At 38.0% G+C, this 19,281-nt stretch overlaps 1 protein-coding gene across 6 annotated transcripts in view; it reads left to right on the top strand.

The window, feature by feature from the left end:
- PPFIA1 (PTPRF interacting protein alpha 1) overlaps window positions 1-18,058 on the top strand; it is a 52,465-nt gene extending 34,407 nt beyond the window's left edge. For 2 of the 6 annotated variants that reach the window (XM_058843590.1, XM_058843572.1), the window contains exons 18-29: window positions 77-249; window positions 373-466; window positions 6,431-6,512; window positions 6,635-6,835; window positions 7,621-7,683; window positions 9,614-9,789; window positions 9,893-9,990; window positions 10,910-11,085; window positions 11,628-11,696; window positions 13,100-13,265; window positions 14,512-14,582; window positions 15,953-18,058. In XM_058843590.1, the coding sequence (XP_058699573.1) occupies window positions 77-249; window positions 373-466; window positions 6,431-6,512; window positions 6,635-6,835; window positions 7,621-7,683; window positions 9,614-9,789; window positions 9,893-9,990; window positions 10,910-11,085; window positions 11,628-11,696; window positions 13,100-13,265; window positions 14,512-14,570 (1,357 nt within the window). In that variant the 3' untranslated portion in view covers window positions 14,571-14,582; window positions 15,953-18,058. The other 4 variants (XM_058843582.1, XM_058843599.1, XM_058843606.1 and 1 more) reach the window with 4 other exon arrangements.
- The last annotated feature ends 1,223 nt before the right edge of the window (window positions 18,059-19,281 follow it).

Below are 19,281 nucleotides of genomic sequence, written 5' to 3'. Positions count from 1 at the left end.
TTGCACAGAACCCTGAACTTATCTCTAGTGCATTTGTTGTGCATGGGCTCCTTTATGACTCTCTTTTTTTGTACAGTTCAACAGGTTCACAAGATGGGCAAACAAGTAATCCTAGTAGCAGTAACAGCAGCCAAGATTCCCTTCACAAAGCCCCCAAAAAGAAGGGGATCAAATCCTCCATTGGCCGCCTGTTTGGCAAGAAGGAAAAGGGACGACCTGGACAAGGAAGCAAGGAATCTCTAGGACAAGGTTGGTTTGCTTTTTCTTACACAGTGAGAGAGATGGCCTTGGGGGTTTGGTTTTGCACATTCCTGATCAGTAATACTACAAAGGATAAAATTGAGAGTGACTTGAGTTTGGTGTTTTTTGTAGGTGGCATGGGAGAAGCAGATGGTTCCTCTCAGGATGCCTTAGGTCTCAGCAAACTTGGAGGTCAGGCAGAGAAAAACAGGAAAATGCAGAAGAAGTAAGTTATCAAAGATTTTTAATCCTGTGTTATTCATGTATTGCTTTGTTTTAAAATGCTGTGGTTTTATTTTTTGTTTGGTTTTGGAGTGTTTTTTCCTAATATGGTGTTATGGCTAAGAAGCATCTGTAAATTTATTTTTTTTACTATTTTTCCAGAACATTAATAGCAGCATAGGTCATGGTAAGTTTGAAAGGAATTTAAGCAGAAAACTTACAATTGGTCTACTGTAATAAAGAAATTTGGAGATAGAAGTGGACTCTCAACCAGATTCTCCCTAAATTATATTTCATACCTGCCTTGGGAATTATTAAATATAATAAATTAAAAGTACCTTTAATTCAAATAGGAAATTTCCCAAAGTTGCCCTTGGCTGTTCTTTGTTCCAGAGTGTGGAGGAATTGACAGAAGGGAAGCATGAGAAAACTGTGTGCAGACATCCCTGTGTATGAATTTTCTGTTTAGTTTTTCCATCCCTTTGTGTTGCAGCTGCTGGCAGCTTCTCTCTTCACTAATTTTTTCACTCCTGTTTAAGATTGTCCGCTGAAATCTTTTTCCTTGCACAGCATATAGCCCTAGTTTCTTTTTTTTTTTTTTTTAATCAATTGTGACTATTCCTTTTTTTATGGCACTTTGTATGCAGTTACCTTTTCCTGAGTCATGAGAATTTTTTTCATCTGTCCCAGAAAATCTTTAGTTTACTGCTCACCTTTGGAATGTCTGTTTGCATGCTTTGTTGTTTCCAGACTTGGAACAGATGAAGCAAAGGCTAATCATAGGTGAAAAACAGATACTGCTACTGGTGGAAATCCTGACTTGATGCTTATATGATAATACAGGAAACACTCAAATTTATATAAGTAGTATCAGGCATTTCTTGCATTTTTCCCCCCAGTGCTGAGCCATATACCTCAAACTTCTGCTGCTTCTGTTCTGTTCAGCTGTCAAAAAAATGATGAAGATCAGACTTTCCTTCCCTTCTGAAGACAGACAGTAAATGTTGAAAAGAAAAGGTGCTAATTTTCCCTTTGAGAGGGATTTCTTGCAGTACCTAAGTTCTATTAACTAATAAGAATAATGCCTGGTGGCTGCTAATGAAAACCAGCAGTGTGTTGGTTTGAAAAGTCGGAATGGAATGTGGGTTTATTTGGATAACAGAAGGCTCAGCTGTTTTTCTTCAGACTGCTGCTCTGAAGGCAATCATATATTATTATGATCTGGTATTTTCCCTTTTCTACAGTGCTTTAAAGTCATACCACATCTTGGTTGAATAAATAGTTTTAGTCTGGTCATATATAAATAGTGGTAAGGTCTGTTCTTTGAGCAATATAGGTATTTCTCAATACCAGCCACAAGTTTCATTCTCAAGTGAAACAATCCATATTGTCTTGCTTTAAGAAATGCAAGAAGTGCAGTTGCAGATAAATCATGGCTTGTCTTGTAAACATTCTGCTTTTCAAAAATTTACTGGTATTACTTAAAATATGATTTATGACTGCATGTTGCAGATGGCTTAAAAGGCAGCTGTCTCTTTTAAACAAATAAAAACTTTTAGTTTGGAATTGCATTCCATAGCTCTGTCCATCTCCATTCCAAAGCCCTTCTCCATCTCTTTCACAGCTCCTTGAGGTACTGGAAAGGGCTCTAAGGTTTCCCAGGAACCTTCTGTTCTCTACCATGCAGTGAAATTAATGCAATCTAGGTCTGTCATTTGAAAAATCCAAGTAATATGCTTTCATGCAACTGTTCAGAATCCTGAGGGGTTTTCTGAACATGGGAAGCAATATTACCACAAGGGGTCAAAGATTCCTTGCTGCCTTCTTGAGATGCTCCTTATCAAAACAAAAAGGTGGTAAAGCTGCTCTAAATTGCTTTTCAATCTGATACTGGAGGAGGGTGGGTTAAAACAAATTCTGACTGACGGTTTGCTTACGAAACCTTGTATTCAGCAAAAAGAATTCCAGCTACCTGAATGCTTGGAACAATGACAGTTCATTCTATTTATAGCTGTCTCTAATCCCTATTTGCTCATTTATCTTTCTGATTTCTGCTTGCATGTGCACAAACAGACTGAGGGCAGGGTTCAGTGTCTGCTAACAAAAACCTATTTATAGTTACAGAATTAAATTACAGTACACATTATTTGTCTGTTTTTTGAGTTCAGTTTAATCCTAGTTTTCTGTTTGTCTTTCATTATTTTATTTTCCTTTTCTTTACCATTTGATGTGGTAGTGCAAAATCAGGGTAAGTTTGTATTTATTTTTATTAGAATTGTTGTGCAAGTATGATAAAACCCATTTGGATTTTTTAGCAATATATTAAAACATCTTTCTTCAAAAAAGTCTGATCATGAGAGGAAATACTAGATTCAAAAGAAATGTGTTGCTGAAATAAATCCAGTGCCACCTAGTTCAGTGTGAAAGCTAGTTTGGTGTCTTGTCTTAATTTGCATGGTGTGAGCTTTTATAGTGGAAATATTAAACCCTCTTAGAATTAGTTTTCTAATCTGGGATTTGAAAGTTGTTTAGCAGTAGTAGGTATTTGTGTTTCCAAGGCAGATGTATTTCTGTAAAAGTGTCGTTTGGTGTTTTTACTAAACCTAAGTCGTTTATAGTGCTGTGTTCACCTCCTGTGTGAGCTGTGGTAGTGACAGTATTTGCCACAACTGTGTGCTTTTCTGTGTACAGCACAACCAACTTAGTACTGTATTTATCAAAAAGGAAGGCAACCCTAAATTTAAGGTAACACATATGAAACACTACGTCCCCAAACTCAGTCTCAAATAAGGGTATTAACTTTCCCCTGATGCTCTGCCTGTTTCCATCTCATGTTTTACAACTGTTGCTTCTCAGTTTTTACACCCTGAAGCTCTGTCACTTCCATCAGTATCACTCTCTTCCCCACATTGAAGTGTTTACTGTGTTCTGAACTTCTTCCAAATCAGTCCTTTTCAGTTCCATCCAAGAAATCTGGGATACAGCATTTCCCTCTGGCTGTGAGCTCCACATGTATGCATTCCCATGCTGTCTTCATCCAGTGACAAAGTGAGGTTGCTCCGGCCTGCTTTATTTTCCTTGTGGGGTGAGCGTATACTCTCCTGCCAAGAGCCCTTCTGAACACAGATACTTCACACTGTCTCTAGACAGTCCTGTGCAGTCTCTGCTGCATCGGACACCACCTGCAGCTTTGACATAATCTCTCACTCACTGTGACCACAGCTTTTGCCTTCCCCAGCTGCTGTGAGGTGCCTCTGGAATGTGTCTAACAACAAGCTTTCCTCCCTTGCAGCAGCATGTTTGGGCTCCTGTTCCAAGGGAAGCTCAGCCATGTTTTTAACTAAGTCTCCAGACATCTATGCCTTGGTTTTGTCACATAGGAGTTATTCCAGTAGCCATCTACTCCTTTGGTGTTCTTTTATCCTTCACAGGGCCAGGTTTGTACCATCTGTTAACACTGTTGAGACCACTGCAATATTTTTTTTCCTCACAAAGATATGGGGCTGAATTTTGCCCATTTCCTAGCTGGTATAATGGTTGGGCTGTGAGACTCAGTTGGCCTGGCAGTTGTGATCTTTCTGGGATCTGATCAACATTTTGCTGGAATGCAACGAGTGTCTTGGTGGACTTTGAAGTGAATAGTGGGAAAAGGGAAGTTCCCTGCTGTAGGAAAAAAACATCAATGCATCATTTGCAAATGAAACAGCAGCTGCTTCTGAATTTTTCCTATGAGATGTTTTGTGCCTGGGCTACATCTTGAGCTTTGGGGTTAAGGATTTCCTGTGCAAGCAAGTTTTTTATCTCTTACTGCACATGAACAAATTCTGCAATTAATTTTCCACTTCATGGTTGCTTTCCTCTTTGGATTCATTGAATAATTTCTGCATAAAGTCATCTCATGAACACTTTTTTCTTTATTTGTTTCTATTTTTATGTGTTTTCCTCCATCACACAATCATTTTCTGCCTACAATGCCACCATGAGTTTCAAGTTGGCATCATAACCTCTCCTTACATTTTTGATGTATCCCTTGTATTCTGCTCCAAAGGATTCCCTGTTTCATGGTTACCATGAAGTATACAATCAGACTTAAAAAACAACCAGAAATAACACTGATACTCTCTGAACTCCATGCAATACAGCCACCAAAAAGGAAGGCATAGACACCAATTTGGAAGCTGAAGTACTTGGAAAAAACTGTATGTTCCTTTCTGGCAAATACAGTATTAAGCACTTTATTCTGTTCTTACCAAACAGTGTTTCATATGACCTTATTAATTTATTTTTCTAATTTTTAAATCTTTAAACAACAAAGAAAAGCAGAACTAAATATGTTCAGGGCTAATAGATTGTGGAGTGAATGTAGTATGTTCCACAGTAGCATGGAAATAGCTGATCCTTTATTCTCAATTTAGAAATATATGTATCTTTTTGAAGTGTACAAATATGTCTGAGCTTTTATTGTCTTCTTTGGTCGTGAAATTTAGCAGTTGAGCTGTTGACTGCTGAACACTGTTCCACCTTAATGGATGGATCCCAAAACAGTACCTAGAATGATGATTTGTAACCAGTTGTCTGGGAGTGCCTTCCTTCTTCTCCTTTTCCCATTCCTGGGAAGCACATTTAATTAGGACAAATTACTGGGAGGTTCTTCCAGAGCAGTAGGAATTTATTGGTCTGCAGGTGCAGAAGTGCTGTCTATTGATAAAGCAGTTGCTAGTATATTTATTGCTTCATTGATTGCTTTTTAATATTTAATTACCTACCAATATAACATGAGGGTCTCAGATGTGTCTAAAAGAGCTGAATGCTGTGTTTCCATTTTGTAGGAGTAGCAAAAAAAGCTCCTTGTCTGTCACTAATCACACTTCAAGGTGTACCTTGTGTATTTTAATTCCCATAACTTCTAAAAATGTTATTATCTTAGATCTATCCAGTGAGACAGTTCAAAAGGCAAAGAGATTTTATTTGATTTAAATAGTGAGAAAATGGTAAATACATAATATAGGATCTTGACTCTCTAGTATTGCAGCAAAGCTTAATTCAACACTGGCAGGCATGAATAAAGAACAGTAAAATCAGAATAATTAGGGGAAGTTGTTTTTTCAGATGTTCAAAGGAGAATGAGTGGAGATTTAACCATAGACAGCTGGCTTTCAAAGGCAGTGTAAAAATGCTTTTTTTAGGCTTTCTCCATGTTTTCAGCCAGGCATATCCAAGTAGTATTGCATGCTTTTACCCACAGTTCTAGTGTTTGTCCTTTGGTTTATCGTACATTTTGGGCAGCTATTTATAGGGATGTTGTGAGCATCCATTGTCTCTGGGAGCTGAATTGTCAATATTAAACTTCAGGCACATCTGTTTCAGAACAACAAAGGAAATGGTGTCATCAGGGAAGATGAAAGCTGAGTTTTGGTACACAGCCTGTCAAGATAGCTTCACACAACCAGAGTTATGTTTGGCAATTCTGTGCCTGATGTTCTGACAGGCTGAAGTTCACCACTGAAATGGTTGCTGGCCCAGTGTCCAGCCCTCATAGCCTGATGGACAGGCATGTCTGATGTATTCATGTGTTGCCACAGGTTTCAAATCTGCACATGCTGAGGAGAAATGACTGCTTTGGTTCACCTTTTCTGGGCAGAAAACTGAGCAGTTGAGAATCTGATTGCCAATAAGCCTGACATCTCCACTTTGGGTTGGGAGTGTTGGGTAGAGTATCAAGTAGAGGCTTCAGACACAAAGTTCTGAAAGGCAAGATCCACACCTCTGCTGTTCTCAGATTTCCTGCCCAATTCAGCTTTCATCCCTATGTAGTGCTTGTACATGTGCTATACCTGCTTGAGGGGGTGGATCATATAAGGCTGGTTGGGAAAGGAATAAGTTAACTATTGGAAAGAAGGTAGTGACGCGAGTGTAGTGCTGAAATTGTGACATCCATTATAACTAATGACTGTTTCTGTAATTGTAGGCACGAATTGCTGGAGGAAGCCAGGAGACAGGGTTTGCCTTTTGCACAGTGGGATGGGCCCACTGTGGTGGTGTGGCTGGAGGTGAGTGGTCCTCCCAAAATGAATAAAAAGCCCCCTCAATATACAGACTTGTATAGACTCTGCAGGCTTGGAGGCAGGAATGTTTTCCAAATCCTGTTTACTTCCTTCTTTCTGTGTTCCAGCTGTGGGTGGGGATGCCAGCCTGGTACGTGGCTGCCTGCCGAGCCAATGTGAAAAGCGGTGCTATCATGTCAGCCCTGTCTGACACGGAAATCCAGCGGGAAATCGGCATCAGCAATCCCCTGCACAGGCTCAAGCTCCGCCTGGCCATCCAGGAAATCATGTCCCTAACCAGCCCCTCTGCCCCTCCCACCTCAAGGACGGTAAGAAAACTCGTGCAGCATTTAACACTTAGAATTTCCCCACATTTGACTGTAAACTTAGAACTGAACTTCTACTAAGAATTTCTGGAAAGGAACACATTACTTAAATACAGACTGTTCCTTCCTTCCATGGAAGTTAATTAAAGGAATAACTGCAATTTTTTTCTCGAGGAAAAGATAAATTTATTTCAGTCTAAGTACATGATGCAAAGTATTTAGAGTTTGTGTTATTGGCCTCATCTTTTGGCCTCCAGAGAATTTAAAATACAGATGATGTATACAAGTGTGCACACATATTTGTAGGATAGTTGGCGGCTCTTAATGCAGCTATAAAGTGATTAACTCAAATTAATTCAGACTATATGATCTAGGAGTCACCTGTATCTCTATAGTGACCACTAGAAGTGCCTAAATTTAGACACTTAGTGGGAATTTTCTCTCATGAGTCTGTCTGCCCTGCAATCTAAAGTTTTTCCAGGGGTTATGTGCTAGATTACAAATGTATTGTTCAGATAAGAGCAGAGCCAAGTGTTTACCCATTAATTAAATCCTGTCAGCTGTTTCTGCTGCTCAGTTTTGTTAATATCTGTGAAGGAAGTTGATCCCTGTGAGTAGGCTTTTATTGCATGCCATGACTGTCAGTAGCTGTACCTGACCTAGAGACCATTGCTTTGCCCATGCCTGCTCCTTACATGTACCGATTGCTTATCTGTTCTGCAACCTCTCCTCTTTGTTACTGCTTTCCTTTCACTGGATGGGATTGATTCCCTGTGGGCTCATATTAGACCACGGGAAATGTCTGGGTAACACATGAAGAGATGGAAAATCTTACAGCCACACAACAAACGGTTAGTTTACAGTGTTGCCACTTCTCTACCTTAGAGTGCTTTTCCTACTTCTTGAACATATGAATCAAGTACTTTTTTGCCTTTTTTTTTTTCTTCAAATTAATGCACTAAAATTATGGATCATTGCTTCTTCTAATTACTAACCTTGTAATCTGCATCTTGATAACTTTTTTCCAGAAGGGAGGAAAAAAAAAAATCAACGTTGATAAGATTGTAAACAAAACTCTAATCTGTAAAATGGAGCTCTGACTTGATTGACAAATAGACAAATTGAATTATTGGTGCAGAAATTTTTTCTCTCCAGAAAACTTGAATCAGTAGATGGGGTTTGCAACTTCTCATACAGAAATAAGTGCCTTGTGTATAATTTTTTACATTGCATGATGCTTGCTTTATCTAGATTTTTTTGGTATGCAGTAGATTTAGAGTCTTGCAGTGCACCATTAACTTTGACCTCCTTACTAAACTTAACCACTAATATGTGTGTGTTCTTTTGCTTTCCTAACCACCTAACAGGAAGATGAGGAGGGAAGCTGGGCTCAGGTTGGAAACTTTATCTAATATTACAGACTGTATGTAAACTGTCACAATCATTACAGCATGAAATAATTTGTTTTTCCTTTAGGCCAGCATCTTTTAATGATTCTGGGTGTGACCTGGGGATTGGGAGAGGGGGAAGCTGCAGGCTTATCTCTGTACAATGCATACTTGGGAAATACGTGTGATTTAAATATTTTAATGTTTTGGTGGGGTATGGCTCTCTGCGGAAGCCAGAATTCCAAGAGGAATATCTGCTCTGTGCAGAAAGTCCTTGTCCAACCCAGCCACCATCCCAGGTGTGACACAAGATATCCTGGCCCTGGATGGTTAAGTAGATTTCTATGCACTAATTCTGTAATCCCCCTTGATTGATTGTTTTGCCATAAAGTGGTGGCAAATCCTAATTGTATTTGAGGCAAATACTAATTGTATTTTGAGGCTGAGTATTTATACAGGGATAGAAACAAAACTTGGGATTTATCCATGATACATATCTTTGGACAGTATGGGTTCTTCTTGCTTGACTGCCCTCCAGCTTAAACCTGGTTTAAGTCCAATTAACTATATCTCAGCTCAACTCATTTGTTGATTGTCACTGATACAGACCCAGAGTAAGGAGCTCTTTCACTCTTCTACCTTCTGATGGCTTGGAGAGGTGCATTTCCCTGTGGCCTTGCTCCTTTCTGGAAAGTGCTTCCTCTAGAGGAGAAATACAGGTTTTGACTTTTAACAGAAAAATTAGAATTATTATACTTTTGAAAAAAGGAGCTTCTGGGTATTGTTGCCCAAGGAGTGATTAGGAATGTAGTTACAAACTCTCATCTTTATAGACTTTTTTCTCTAAAAAAATGACGGGTGATTTGCAGATCAAAACTGTAATGAGGAAAGTCTCTTTTAGGATAAGCCATTTATAATGGCTTTTTCTTCAGTAGCAGGGTTTTATCAGTTTCTGAAAACAGTATTTTAAAAGGCCTGCAGTTATTTTTCTGATATCTTTTCCTTAAAAAGTCACATGAAAAATAAGATTCCCCCCCAGTTTTGAAGAGAGAATTTACAACATCTCAACACAATGAAATTCTATGGCTTTTGCTATCCAACCATGTAAATTAGCCTCTTCTAAAATTTTATTAGCTCTTGCATATTTTGTCATGCTATATCTTGGTATAAATTGGGGCAGTTTTACTTGCTGATGTGAATATCTGAACTTGCTTTTTGCCATGGGGGTGACTTCTTTGGAAAACACACATGTAGTATTCAGTATTCTGATGTGCTTAGCTTTACAGACCAAAAATCAAATAAGCAGTTTCTTTAAAATAGGTTGTCTAAAACAGCTTTTCTTTTTTCATTTCCCATTTCAATAAGCTTGTCCCTTATTTTATTTTCAAACCAGACATTAGCCTATGGTGACATGAACCATGAGTGGATTGGCAATGAGTGGCTGCCAAGCCTGGGGCTCCCTCAGTACCGCAGCTACTTCATGGAATGTCTGGTGGATGCTCGGATGCTGGATCACTTAACTAAAAAAGACTTGCGTGGGCAGCTGAAAATGGTGGACAGCTTTCACAGGTAAGGAAGTTGAAGCTGGAAGCCTCACCCACAGTTAAATTTTTCCATTATCTCTAAATATTTTTCCTGATTTTATTTATTTTTTTTTCTCTTGTCCAAACAGAAACAGTTTTCAGTGTGGAATTATGTGCCTCCGAAGACTGAATTACGATCGAAAAGAGCTAGAAAGAAAAAGAGAAGAAAGCCAGAATGAAATTAAGGGTTAGTGCATTGTCTTCACCTCAGTCTGATTCTGCCATGTTTTCACTGAACAGCCTCAAAAGTTCATTAACAAAGAAAAGGCTTTAGAGGATGGAACCATTTATAAAATATCAAGTGTTAAATGCACGAGGCATGTCTGGATGTAGGTCCTGAACACTGAATGATAAAGCACATCATTAAATCATTTACTTATGCTACAAATGTGAACATTTTTGAAACTCGTACTGCTCTGAAGTTTGAAAGGAAATGTTTTAGGAGAATGAAAGCTAAGAACATGTTGGGGGGGGGGGTGTCCTCATTTTCTAATTTTCCCCATTTTGACATAATTTTACATCTGCATAATCTTATTGCTGTTTGTGGCTGGTAACTTTTAATGCCTAGCAGTTAATGAAAATATATTCAAGTGACTTAGGTATTTATATCTTCCAGATTCATGGTCTTTATTGTAAAAGAGAGAAGGAATAAGAGAAAGCAGGGTTGGGAATTCATTATTTTCCAAGATTTCCCATAGAAATTTTGTTCCCTGCCTAGTATCAAAGTATTTTCTGAATATGAGTCTAAAAACCTGCTTAGTTAGAAGGGTCTGTGTCTGCTTTTCATTTTCCTTTTAAAGCATTGATACCTTTTGGTGATTAACTTGCTAATTGCGCCTGAGATCATTCCTAGGAGTCACAACTAACTTGTAGCAACCAAACGAGGGTTGTGGCTGGTGGGTTGTTTTTCACTTCCCAAATGTGGGTGCATCTCTTTCCTCTAGAGGATTGCTCCTTGGAATATTTAAGTTCTGGTGTGAAATGTCTCCCATCAGACTTCTAATATGTTTACCCTCCACTTCAATTATCCAGTTCACGACTCTGGATGATTTGGTTCAGAGAAGAGGTGTTGTAATGAGCCTAGCACTGTGGTTTTGCCTCCCTAGATGTCCTTGTGTGGAGCAATGAAAGGATGATCCACTGGGTCATGTCCATCGGCCTTAAGGAATATGCGAACAACCTGCTCGAGAGCGGAGTTCACGGTGCGCTTGTGGCCTTAGACGAATCCTTTGATTACAATGCATTAGCTCTCCTGCTGCAAATCCCCACTCAAAACACACAGGTATGTGTAAGCAAGGATGAGGCCTCCTAGGAAGGTTAACAATGGAGCTGTTCGGTTATATTTGCAGTTAAGAGCATCTAGAAACTTCAGCAATGCAAAGTTGTCCATTGTCGCACAAGACAAAAAATCGTGCTTTTCTAATGGTTTTCTAGTTGTTAATAACAATCCTCATTGGTAAATCTGCTTGACAAAAAAATTGTTTGAATATTTTCCTCATGGCCCATCTTCACAACAGTAGTGTGAAACTCATCAGTTTTGTAGTTTGGTAGTATTTACTCTGAAATAATTAAGTTTGAGGCAGAATCATGAACTTTCATGCCACAAGTAGAGGGGAGCTGTTAAGTCTTCCTTAAATTTTTAATATGTTACCAGTTAAATTGTAACTTTTCAAGTACTGACATTTCAAGTATGGAGTATGTTTATTCATCTGATAAGAAAGCACTAAACAATTTGGGTCCTATCAAGTTTTTTAAATCAGTATAGGTTACTAATTACTAATCTTTTGGAATTAACTTCCATTTCTTTCATACCACAAATTTCAGGCTCGTGCTGTTCTGGAGAGGGAATTCAATAACCTTCTTGCTATGGGCACTGACAGAAGACTTGATGAAGTAAGTTACTCGAGTTGTTGACCCATTTTATAGTCCTGGAAGCTTTATCAGAAATGCTCAGTGAAAGAATTTAGCCTGAAGCTTTCTAAGCTTTTGACAGAATAGTGACAGAAACCTTAACTTGAAACTCCTTGTCTCTGGCAGTTTCTAAATACAGCAGGGTTTGTGTATTTTGGTAAGATGACTTTGAATATGAAAGTATTGGGAAGATTTGTAAGTTTTGTTTTCTAGCTTGCATGGTTAATGTCTAATAACAGCACTTTGGGCTGATTCCTCTTTATTTAAAATACGGGAAAATTAGTGACCAGCCCTGCAGTGAAAAAGCTGTGATAAAGGCACTTTATCCTAAAGAATGTTGAGGGCTTTTTAAGAAATCTCATGTTAATTTTGATTCATATTGGTGCAAAAGACCACAGGTGTGTTTACATATCAAAGTAATTTCTGTTGGGTAGCCTGTGATTTTATTGTATAAACTGCACAGAAAAGAGTGTAAAACTCTCTGTGTGTGAGGCTGTTCTGTGCACCCACAGCACAGAGGAGATAGTGTTCCAGTGGACAGATTCTAGCTGGTGTTACTTCCCCAGGAGAGCTTTAATTAGCTCCATGCTGCCTCATCTTTGCTGCTGATGGGATTTGATGTGGTAGCACATGTAGGCAAAAGTGTTCCAGATAAAGGCTGAAGTGACAAAACCCTTCTGTGGTTAACCAGCTCAGGAAACCAGTCTCAAAAATATTGGTGCTGGGATGAGGAAGAAGACAGGGGAAGGGGAAGCTCCTGAGAGCTCTGTTCCCATTGCGAAGCTCTACCAAGTTTTTAACAACCTGTCAGAAAGCATTGATGGTTTTCTAAGGTATTTTCCTTGGAGATTTCAAACTGCAAAAGGAGCTTTGAGAGAACAGATGTTTGTTCCGTTATAGTGGCACAGGGCAGTTTGTGAAGATCTCTTCAAATAATATAGACACTTATCTCCTAATTGTACAAGGGAAAAAATCTGAGGTGAAACAGCATTCAAAAGATTGAACTGTTTCTAAACTGGAAGTTGTCAAATGGAACTGCCCAGTGGGTATATTTGCATTGACACAATGCTTTCTTTGCCAAAGATGTTTTTGGAAGTGGGACTTAAACTGCATTTAGTAAATGCAGCATTACATTTCTGAGGTGGGAATATTGCTTGAAAGATGCAAATATATTAATAGCAGAAGGAAAATACACTTGGGTAATTAAGTTACTTTTACCCAAGTGCTTAAGGAAAATCCTGCTGGCAATGCAGTATTTAATACACTTTTTATTTCCTCACAATTACCTCCTTCAATGGTGATACATAAGTTTGTCAGTAATCCTTTTAATGTCAGTAACAATCCCACATTTTTTGCACTGCTAATGTTGTTTGTCAATATGACAGGATGATGATAAGAGCTTTAGGAGAGCACCTTCGTGGAGAAAGAAGTTTAGACCAAAGGACATAAGAGGTTTAGCTGCTGGATCAGCAGAGACTCTTCCTGCAAATTTCAGAGTTACAACCTCAATGTCTTCACCCTCTATGCAGCCAAAGAAGATGCAGATTGATGGTATTGATTTTGTATAATTTTAAGCATGATGTGCTTTTTTTTTTGCTTGAGATTCCAGGGAAATTAAGTCAGAATGACCTTTTTGCTGCATAAAAGCATCTGCCTTGTGCATGGTTGTATTTATAACACTGTGTTTAACCACAGGGTGCTTTGTCATTTCAGGAAACTGTACTAGAGGTGGAGTATCTTTTTTACATCACTGGAGTAACAAAATGAGAGTCATAGCTAGAAATAAATGTAATTTAGGAAAGTAAAATGACAGCTTAGTCGGAGTCTTTTAATCACATGATGCTTAATTTCTGATTAACAGTAATTAGACCAATATGAGCCCTACTTCTGAAATGCAATAAAATGCATTAAAAAATAATGTGAGTAAATCCCCTCAGATAATTTTGAGTACAACTTCAGTAACAGGTGCATTAACCCCCCTGCAGTGGTCACTTCAGTACTGACCATACTTGAAATCACTGTTTCATTCATTGCTGTGTACTTAATGACCTTTGGGTATATGTGTGCACACACAGATATGAATTAAAAAAAACCCAAACCAAGAAAAGCAGACCCCAAAAATCCCATCTGGAAGTGGAAGTTGATCACCTGTCACATGAGGGATCTTGTCTGTTTAAAAACCGTATCTTGTAGCAACATAAGAATAAACTTTGACTTGAATTTAGTTTACAAAAGACATGTAGAAACGAATATGAAATGTTTATTTATTGGAACAGACAGGGTGAGAACACAATCTGTTGGAGTTGCCTCAGGTTCTGAAAACTCTTATTTATTCATAAAGCTCCAAAAACCAATTTTTGTATATGATGCTAGTCTCAGCAAGCTCTTTTAAATTTTAGATACTGTCACAAAATATTTACCAGAATTCATGTGGAAAATTCTATAAATGGAAAGAAGTTAAGTCTTTACCATGTAAAACCACTTTCTTTTTGAAATATCTAATAATTACAAACTACATAAAGTAGTAAATAACTTACAAAGTCACCTTTGCTAATTTCTCTGTGCTAGTTGGCAAGCAGATTTATTTTAGAATTCTTTTTGTTAGCCCCTGGAACAAGAAGTGGTTAATATGCAAACTGTAAAATAAATTCTGCTTTTCTAACTTGTAACCTTAGAGTTGGGTGAGTACCAAAGCTGTAATCACCATTGCTGTGGAGGTTTATTGTTTTGGTTTTTTTTTTTTGAAAACTAACATGCATGCTGTGTTCTGCATGTCTTCCCATGCTTCTTGGAATAGGCAGTGTATCAGGAACACAAAGATTGGATTCTGCTACAGTAAGGACCTACTCCTGTTAAAGCCTTCTCCTGGTGAGTAAAGCTGATAGGAATAACACTGACACAGCTATTTATGAAATAAAGCAGCAGGGATTTTCCTGCAGTGGTTTTACACACTTAGAAAACAGTCCAGGTTTTCAGAGTAGGTAATTTTATTGGAAATCCCGAGTTTATTTCCTACAACAAAGACTGAATACTGTGAAATTGAAATACCATGTTTTGTCAGTACTCTGTTCCTGTGAGGTTTTTAAAATAGCCTCCAAAAGGACCTGTGCTAAATAGTTCTGTAGAAAGTGTTGAAATCAAAGCTTGGATGAAATACAGCTAGTGGAAGTGGGGAGGTGGGAGAAAGAGATGGAAAGAAAATAATCCAGAATGTGACACTGTAGCTCAGATTGTTGCTCTCTCAAAGTCTTTGCCTCGTCAGAGTTGTCCCACTAAAACATGCTTCAGTATTGAATTGCTACTGGGATAATTGCAGTTTCCCAGTTCCTGGACACTCCATGCCATTGTGATTGCTTAGGCTAGCTGTTTGGATTTAGCTACCTGCAGCCTCAATTTGGGGAGCTGGGAGCAGTGCTGCTGATAAAAGGCAGTTTGATGTGTTCTAACATAAAATCCATGTATTCTGGCTTGTGGAAGATCTGTAGTCCTGTCTTTCTCCAGGATCTGGAACATTTCTGCAGCAGCCTCTGTTATATTTTCTCATGGCACAGTACTTCTCTTATTTTGCAAGCAAATCTGAAATGAATTTTCTTTTTTTTTTCCTTTTTTTTTTCTTTTTTTTTTTTTTTAATACAGTGAATTTTAAAGTCAATTCAGTGGGTCTTTTCCCCTTACTGATATCTTTCATGGACTGTAAATTGTCTGTCTTCTCTGCTTACAACTTCTTTCTTCTTACTGGTAGCATCCCTTCCAACTCATGTATTTGCTTCTTCAAATTCAGAACCTTTTTGCATGTATGAGTTGAGTTCTAAAGAGTTCTTAGATATGAAATGCTGAGAGAGGAAACTCTTGCACATAGCAGCTCAGATATATGAGTGTGTCAGTTAATCTCAGGGGCTCTCTTAAAGTAATTTTAGTTGCAAGAAACTGAAGTTTTAAGTCTCCTCTACCCCAGATTCTCCTCCCTGGTTCAGGAATTTTCTATAGTCAGATGATGTGGGATGGAAATCCTCAAGGCAGAAATATTTTCCCTCATTGCTTTATTTGCATTGCAGCTGGAGATTGCAGGCGGCAATAAAATGATATCCAGCGTGGCATGGCACTAATTCTGTGCATCACTGCTGCACTGCTGAGTTGTTTGTGACAATCTTGGAATGAAATGGTGATTAAAACCTGCTAATGGAATCTTCTGTGTTTTTTTTCTTTTTGTGTGTTGTTTTTGTTTGTTGTTTTTGCAGTTTACCCACACTATTTCTACCGGTGATATGCAGCATTTTGAACATTTGGAACCTTTAACCTGTTAATACTTGTTAAATGGACACTTTGAGATATTTTATTACAGAGTTTTTAATTAGCAAATAAATTCATGAGTACTATAGAGAAAATATTTTAGAATCTAAATGTTTCTTATATTTATGTGACTTCTCATTTATAGACTTACTTTTTCTGTTTTTATTCAGTCTACAAATCAAATCATTGCTGATTTTTAATTCTAATTTTAGTCTTTCCAACTGAATGTACTGTAATGCTTGTATGTATGTGTCCCTATGAGCAATATAGGGTTTTTGTAAATTATGCAGTTACTGTAATTATCATTGTTTTTTAATAATGAAACTGAAGGTGAAAAGGATTTTAATACCTTTGTAAAAGTATCATGACACCAAGCAGTATATATTTTGTCTTTTGGAGCTCTAAGCTTAGATCTGAAAACAAGTCCAGCTTTTTTTCAGGTGAGCCTTTGTTGACGTAGGAGGGACGGTACACGAGTGTTGTTCTTCTCAGAGCTGTACCTTTCCACACAGAGGATGTGTCAAGTAGTGGCAATTTGTCTTTATTTAAAGTAGAACTGGTTTGAGAAGCTGGGAGGAACTCTTAACCCTGCGGGACATGCTGTAGGAGTGATTGCCTCAGTCCTAACACCCTCTGCTGTGTTTGTGTAGTGACTCTTCACAGTGACTGAAAACAAGCCATAAACCGAGGACTGTTTTTATTTTTGCTTTTCCTTCCCTAAGGAAGATAGACTTCGTAATGATTCCTGGTTGTGAGCCACAGGCCACAGAGAGGTTTTTATGTCCTAGACCTTTTTGCTTGAAAACACTTGGTGGAAAGACACTGGTGGAACCAGTTTTAATGGACCAATCCTAAAGCACTGCAGCCTCCTGTCAAATGAATAGTGAAAGATGAAGGTACAATGGGCTGAAAACTAAAGCAGTGCATCTTCTAATAAAGGCCTTACTTTTCTTATGTAAGTCATCCTATGTGTTTTGTAAACTTGTTCTAAAGACTTGTCTGGACTTTAATTTGGATGGTTGTAGCCATTTTGGACTGTATGAGTAGAAAATGTATCTGACACTTGTAAATGGCATATTAAAAAGCCAGCAAGAATCTGTTCAGATGGTGCATTATTTATTATGCAAAAATATATATAGCATGTCTTTTTTCTTATTTTGTTTTCCACTTTTAACTTGCTTGTAAAACTGAAATTCATTGTTACTGTTCTGTTTTTCTATTAATCTTTTGTGTATTTTCAGATTATGTAACAATATGTACAGTCTACTTTTGAACTGTTTTTATCACAGTATTATTTATTGCTTTCAATAAAGTACTGATGCATTTTCCACTGCCAATAAAACACTATGGAAAAGCTAAGATCTAATTGTTTGCAGGCAGAAACTTTTGCAGTGAGTGGATATTGTCAATAAAGCATCTTAATGATTGTTTGCTGCCCTGTAGATCTGGTTTCAAGTGATGACATTTCTTCAGCAGCAAAAATATTCCATTAGATGTGACATTTTCTTTGGAAGTGTTCAAGTTCACATGCATTAATATCAGTTTTCTGGGAAAAAACTGCTTTATTGTCTACTTCTACTCCTAGTTAGAGTTATGATTTGCTTTCTAAAATAATAAACCAGACCTGTCACACAACTTCAGTATATTCTGGTCCACATGGTGAAGATGGAAGTACTGTCCTAGACAGCAGCAACAGTTGTTTGGTAATACATGAGATTGTGGCTGTAGTAATATTTGGGGAGAAACATAGGAGTCAAGGGAACCAGTGCAAAATGGGGCCACAATAGGGCTGTTCATGTCAATTTTGATATATTTGTAAACCATTTCAATGAGTAGAGATCAGAAGGATAAAGTTGCAGAATAATGGAAGCAGTTGTGAAGCATATTTCATCATGTCCTCAAGATCAACAGCAGGATGTGGAATGCCTGGAGAAATACTGCCATGGATGCTCTAAACCTTGTTCACTGATGCATCTCTGTCTGGCTTGTCTGTACAAGTTGCTGTCTTTTCATTTGCCGTCTCTTTTATATTCTCAGAGAATATATCTTTCTAGGAAAAACTAAAATGGAACTGCAGAAGGAAATCCTGACTCACTGCTCAGCTAAACTTTGCTGTTTAGAGAAACCTTGCCTAGGTGTTGCAGGTCACTGATGTGATAGTAGGTGTTCAAAGTCATGTATTGTTGCTTCTCAAAAGTGAAACCAATGCGGGATAGACTTGTAAAATGTGAACAGAAAATGCGTTTATTATTTTGAGGCTGTAAAACCTTAACTGTTATGGAACAATGGAACTGACATGAGAGGTAGAATAAATGAGTGAAATGGTGAAAGCTTTCACAAACTGGCAAAACTGTGTGTGGTGACTTCCTTCTGAGTTAGACAGAGCTGTGCCAGAGAGATCCAGAAGAACACGTCTTTCGCAGTTTTGGTAACTCACACACACCCTGTTGAAAGAGAACTGCAAGTGGAAAAGGCACCTGGGTCTGTTACAGTGATCTTTACGTAATACTTGATTAAATATAATGTTTTGTAAATTGCCAAATGTCTTTAAAGGCTTTACTTGGAAAGAGAGCTAAAAAAAATTGAATTGTGCATCCTGTCTGCATACTTCAGAATTATCTGAGTGAACTTTAAGCTTGCATTTTTTGCATGCTTAAAGGACAGGGACACTCAAAAAATATGTTTTAACTCTGTCTTTTAAACTGCTGTAGCAGTGTCTTGTGGACAGTAGTGATTTATCATGCCAAGATTTGGAGAACAGGTCAATTAGTTCAAAGCAGAATTTATTTTTGGAACTTGGTAGGCTAAAAGATTGAGAGGGAGGGGCAGCAAAATAAATTTTCAGGTAAATAAAAATTGTCACTATATGTTTGAGGGTAGTACTTTTTAAAGAAACAGAGGAGTCACTTTGCCTTTAAAAGAAAGTTTTTCACTTCCCATTGTCAGGGTTGTTGTTTAGGTGTACAAGTTATTCTACATTTATTAATTCCAGTTTTTGTTAATAGTAGGGGGCTTGGGAGGGAAAGGACAATTGTAGTTAAGTTAGGTAGCAGTACCTTTTGGTTTTATGAGATGTTGGAACAGGTGGATGAAAACTGATATATACGTGTGGTTGGTATTCCTACCTGTACATGGAGGGACAGGTGAAGACTCCAAAAGAACAGACAGAAATAATGCCTAAACGATTGAGGTGTTCTCTGCACATGTGTTCTCTAGCAGACAGCTTTTTGAGAGTAAGTTCAGCCAGTTTTTCAAATATGCTGTATTCAGTTTATGG

The sequence above is a fragment of the Poecile atricapillus genome, chromosome 1 (genome assembly GCF_030490865.1).
Source record: "Poecile atricapillus isolate bPoeAtr1 chromosome 1, bPoeAtr1.hap1, whole genome shotgun sequence".
Taxonomy (NCBI): Eukaryota; Metazoa; Chordata; class Aves; order Passeriformes; family Paridae; genus Poecile; species Poecile atricapillus.
This window is presented reverse-complemented; position numbering and strand designations above follow the sequence as displayed.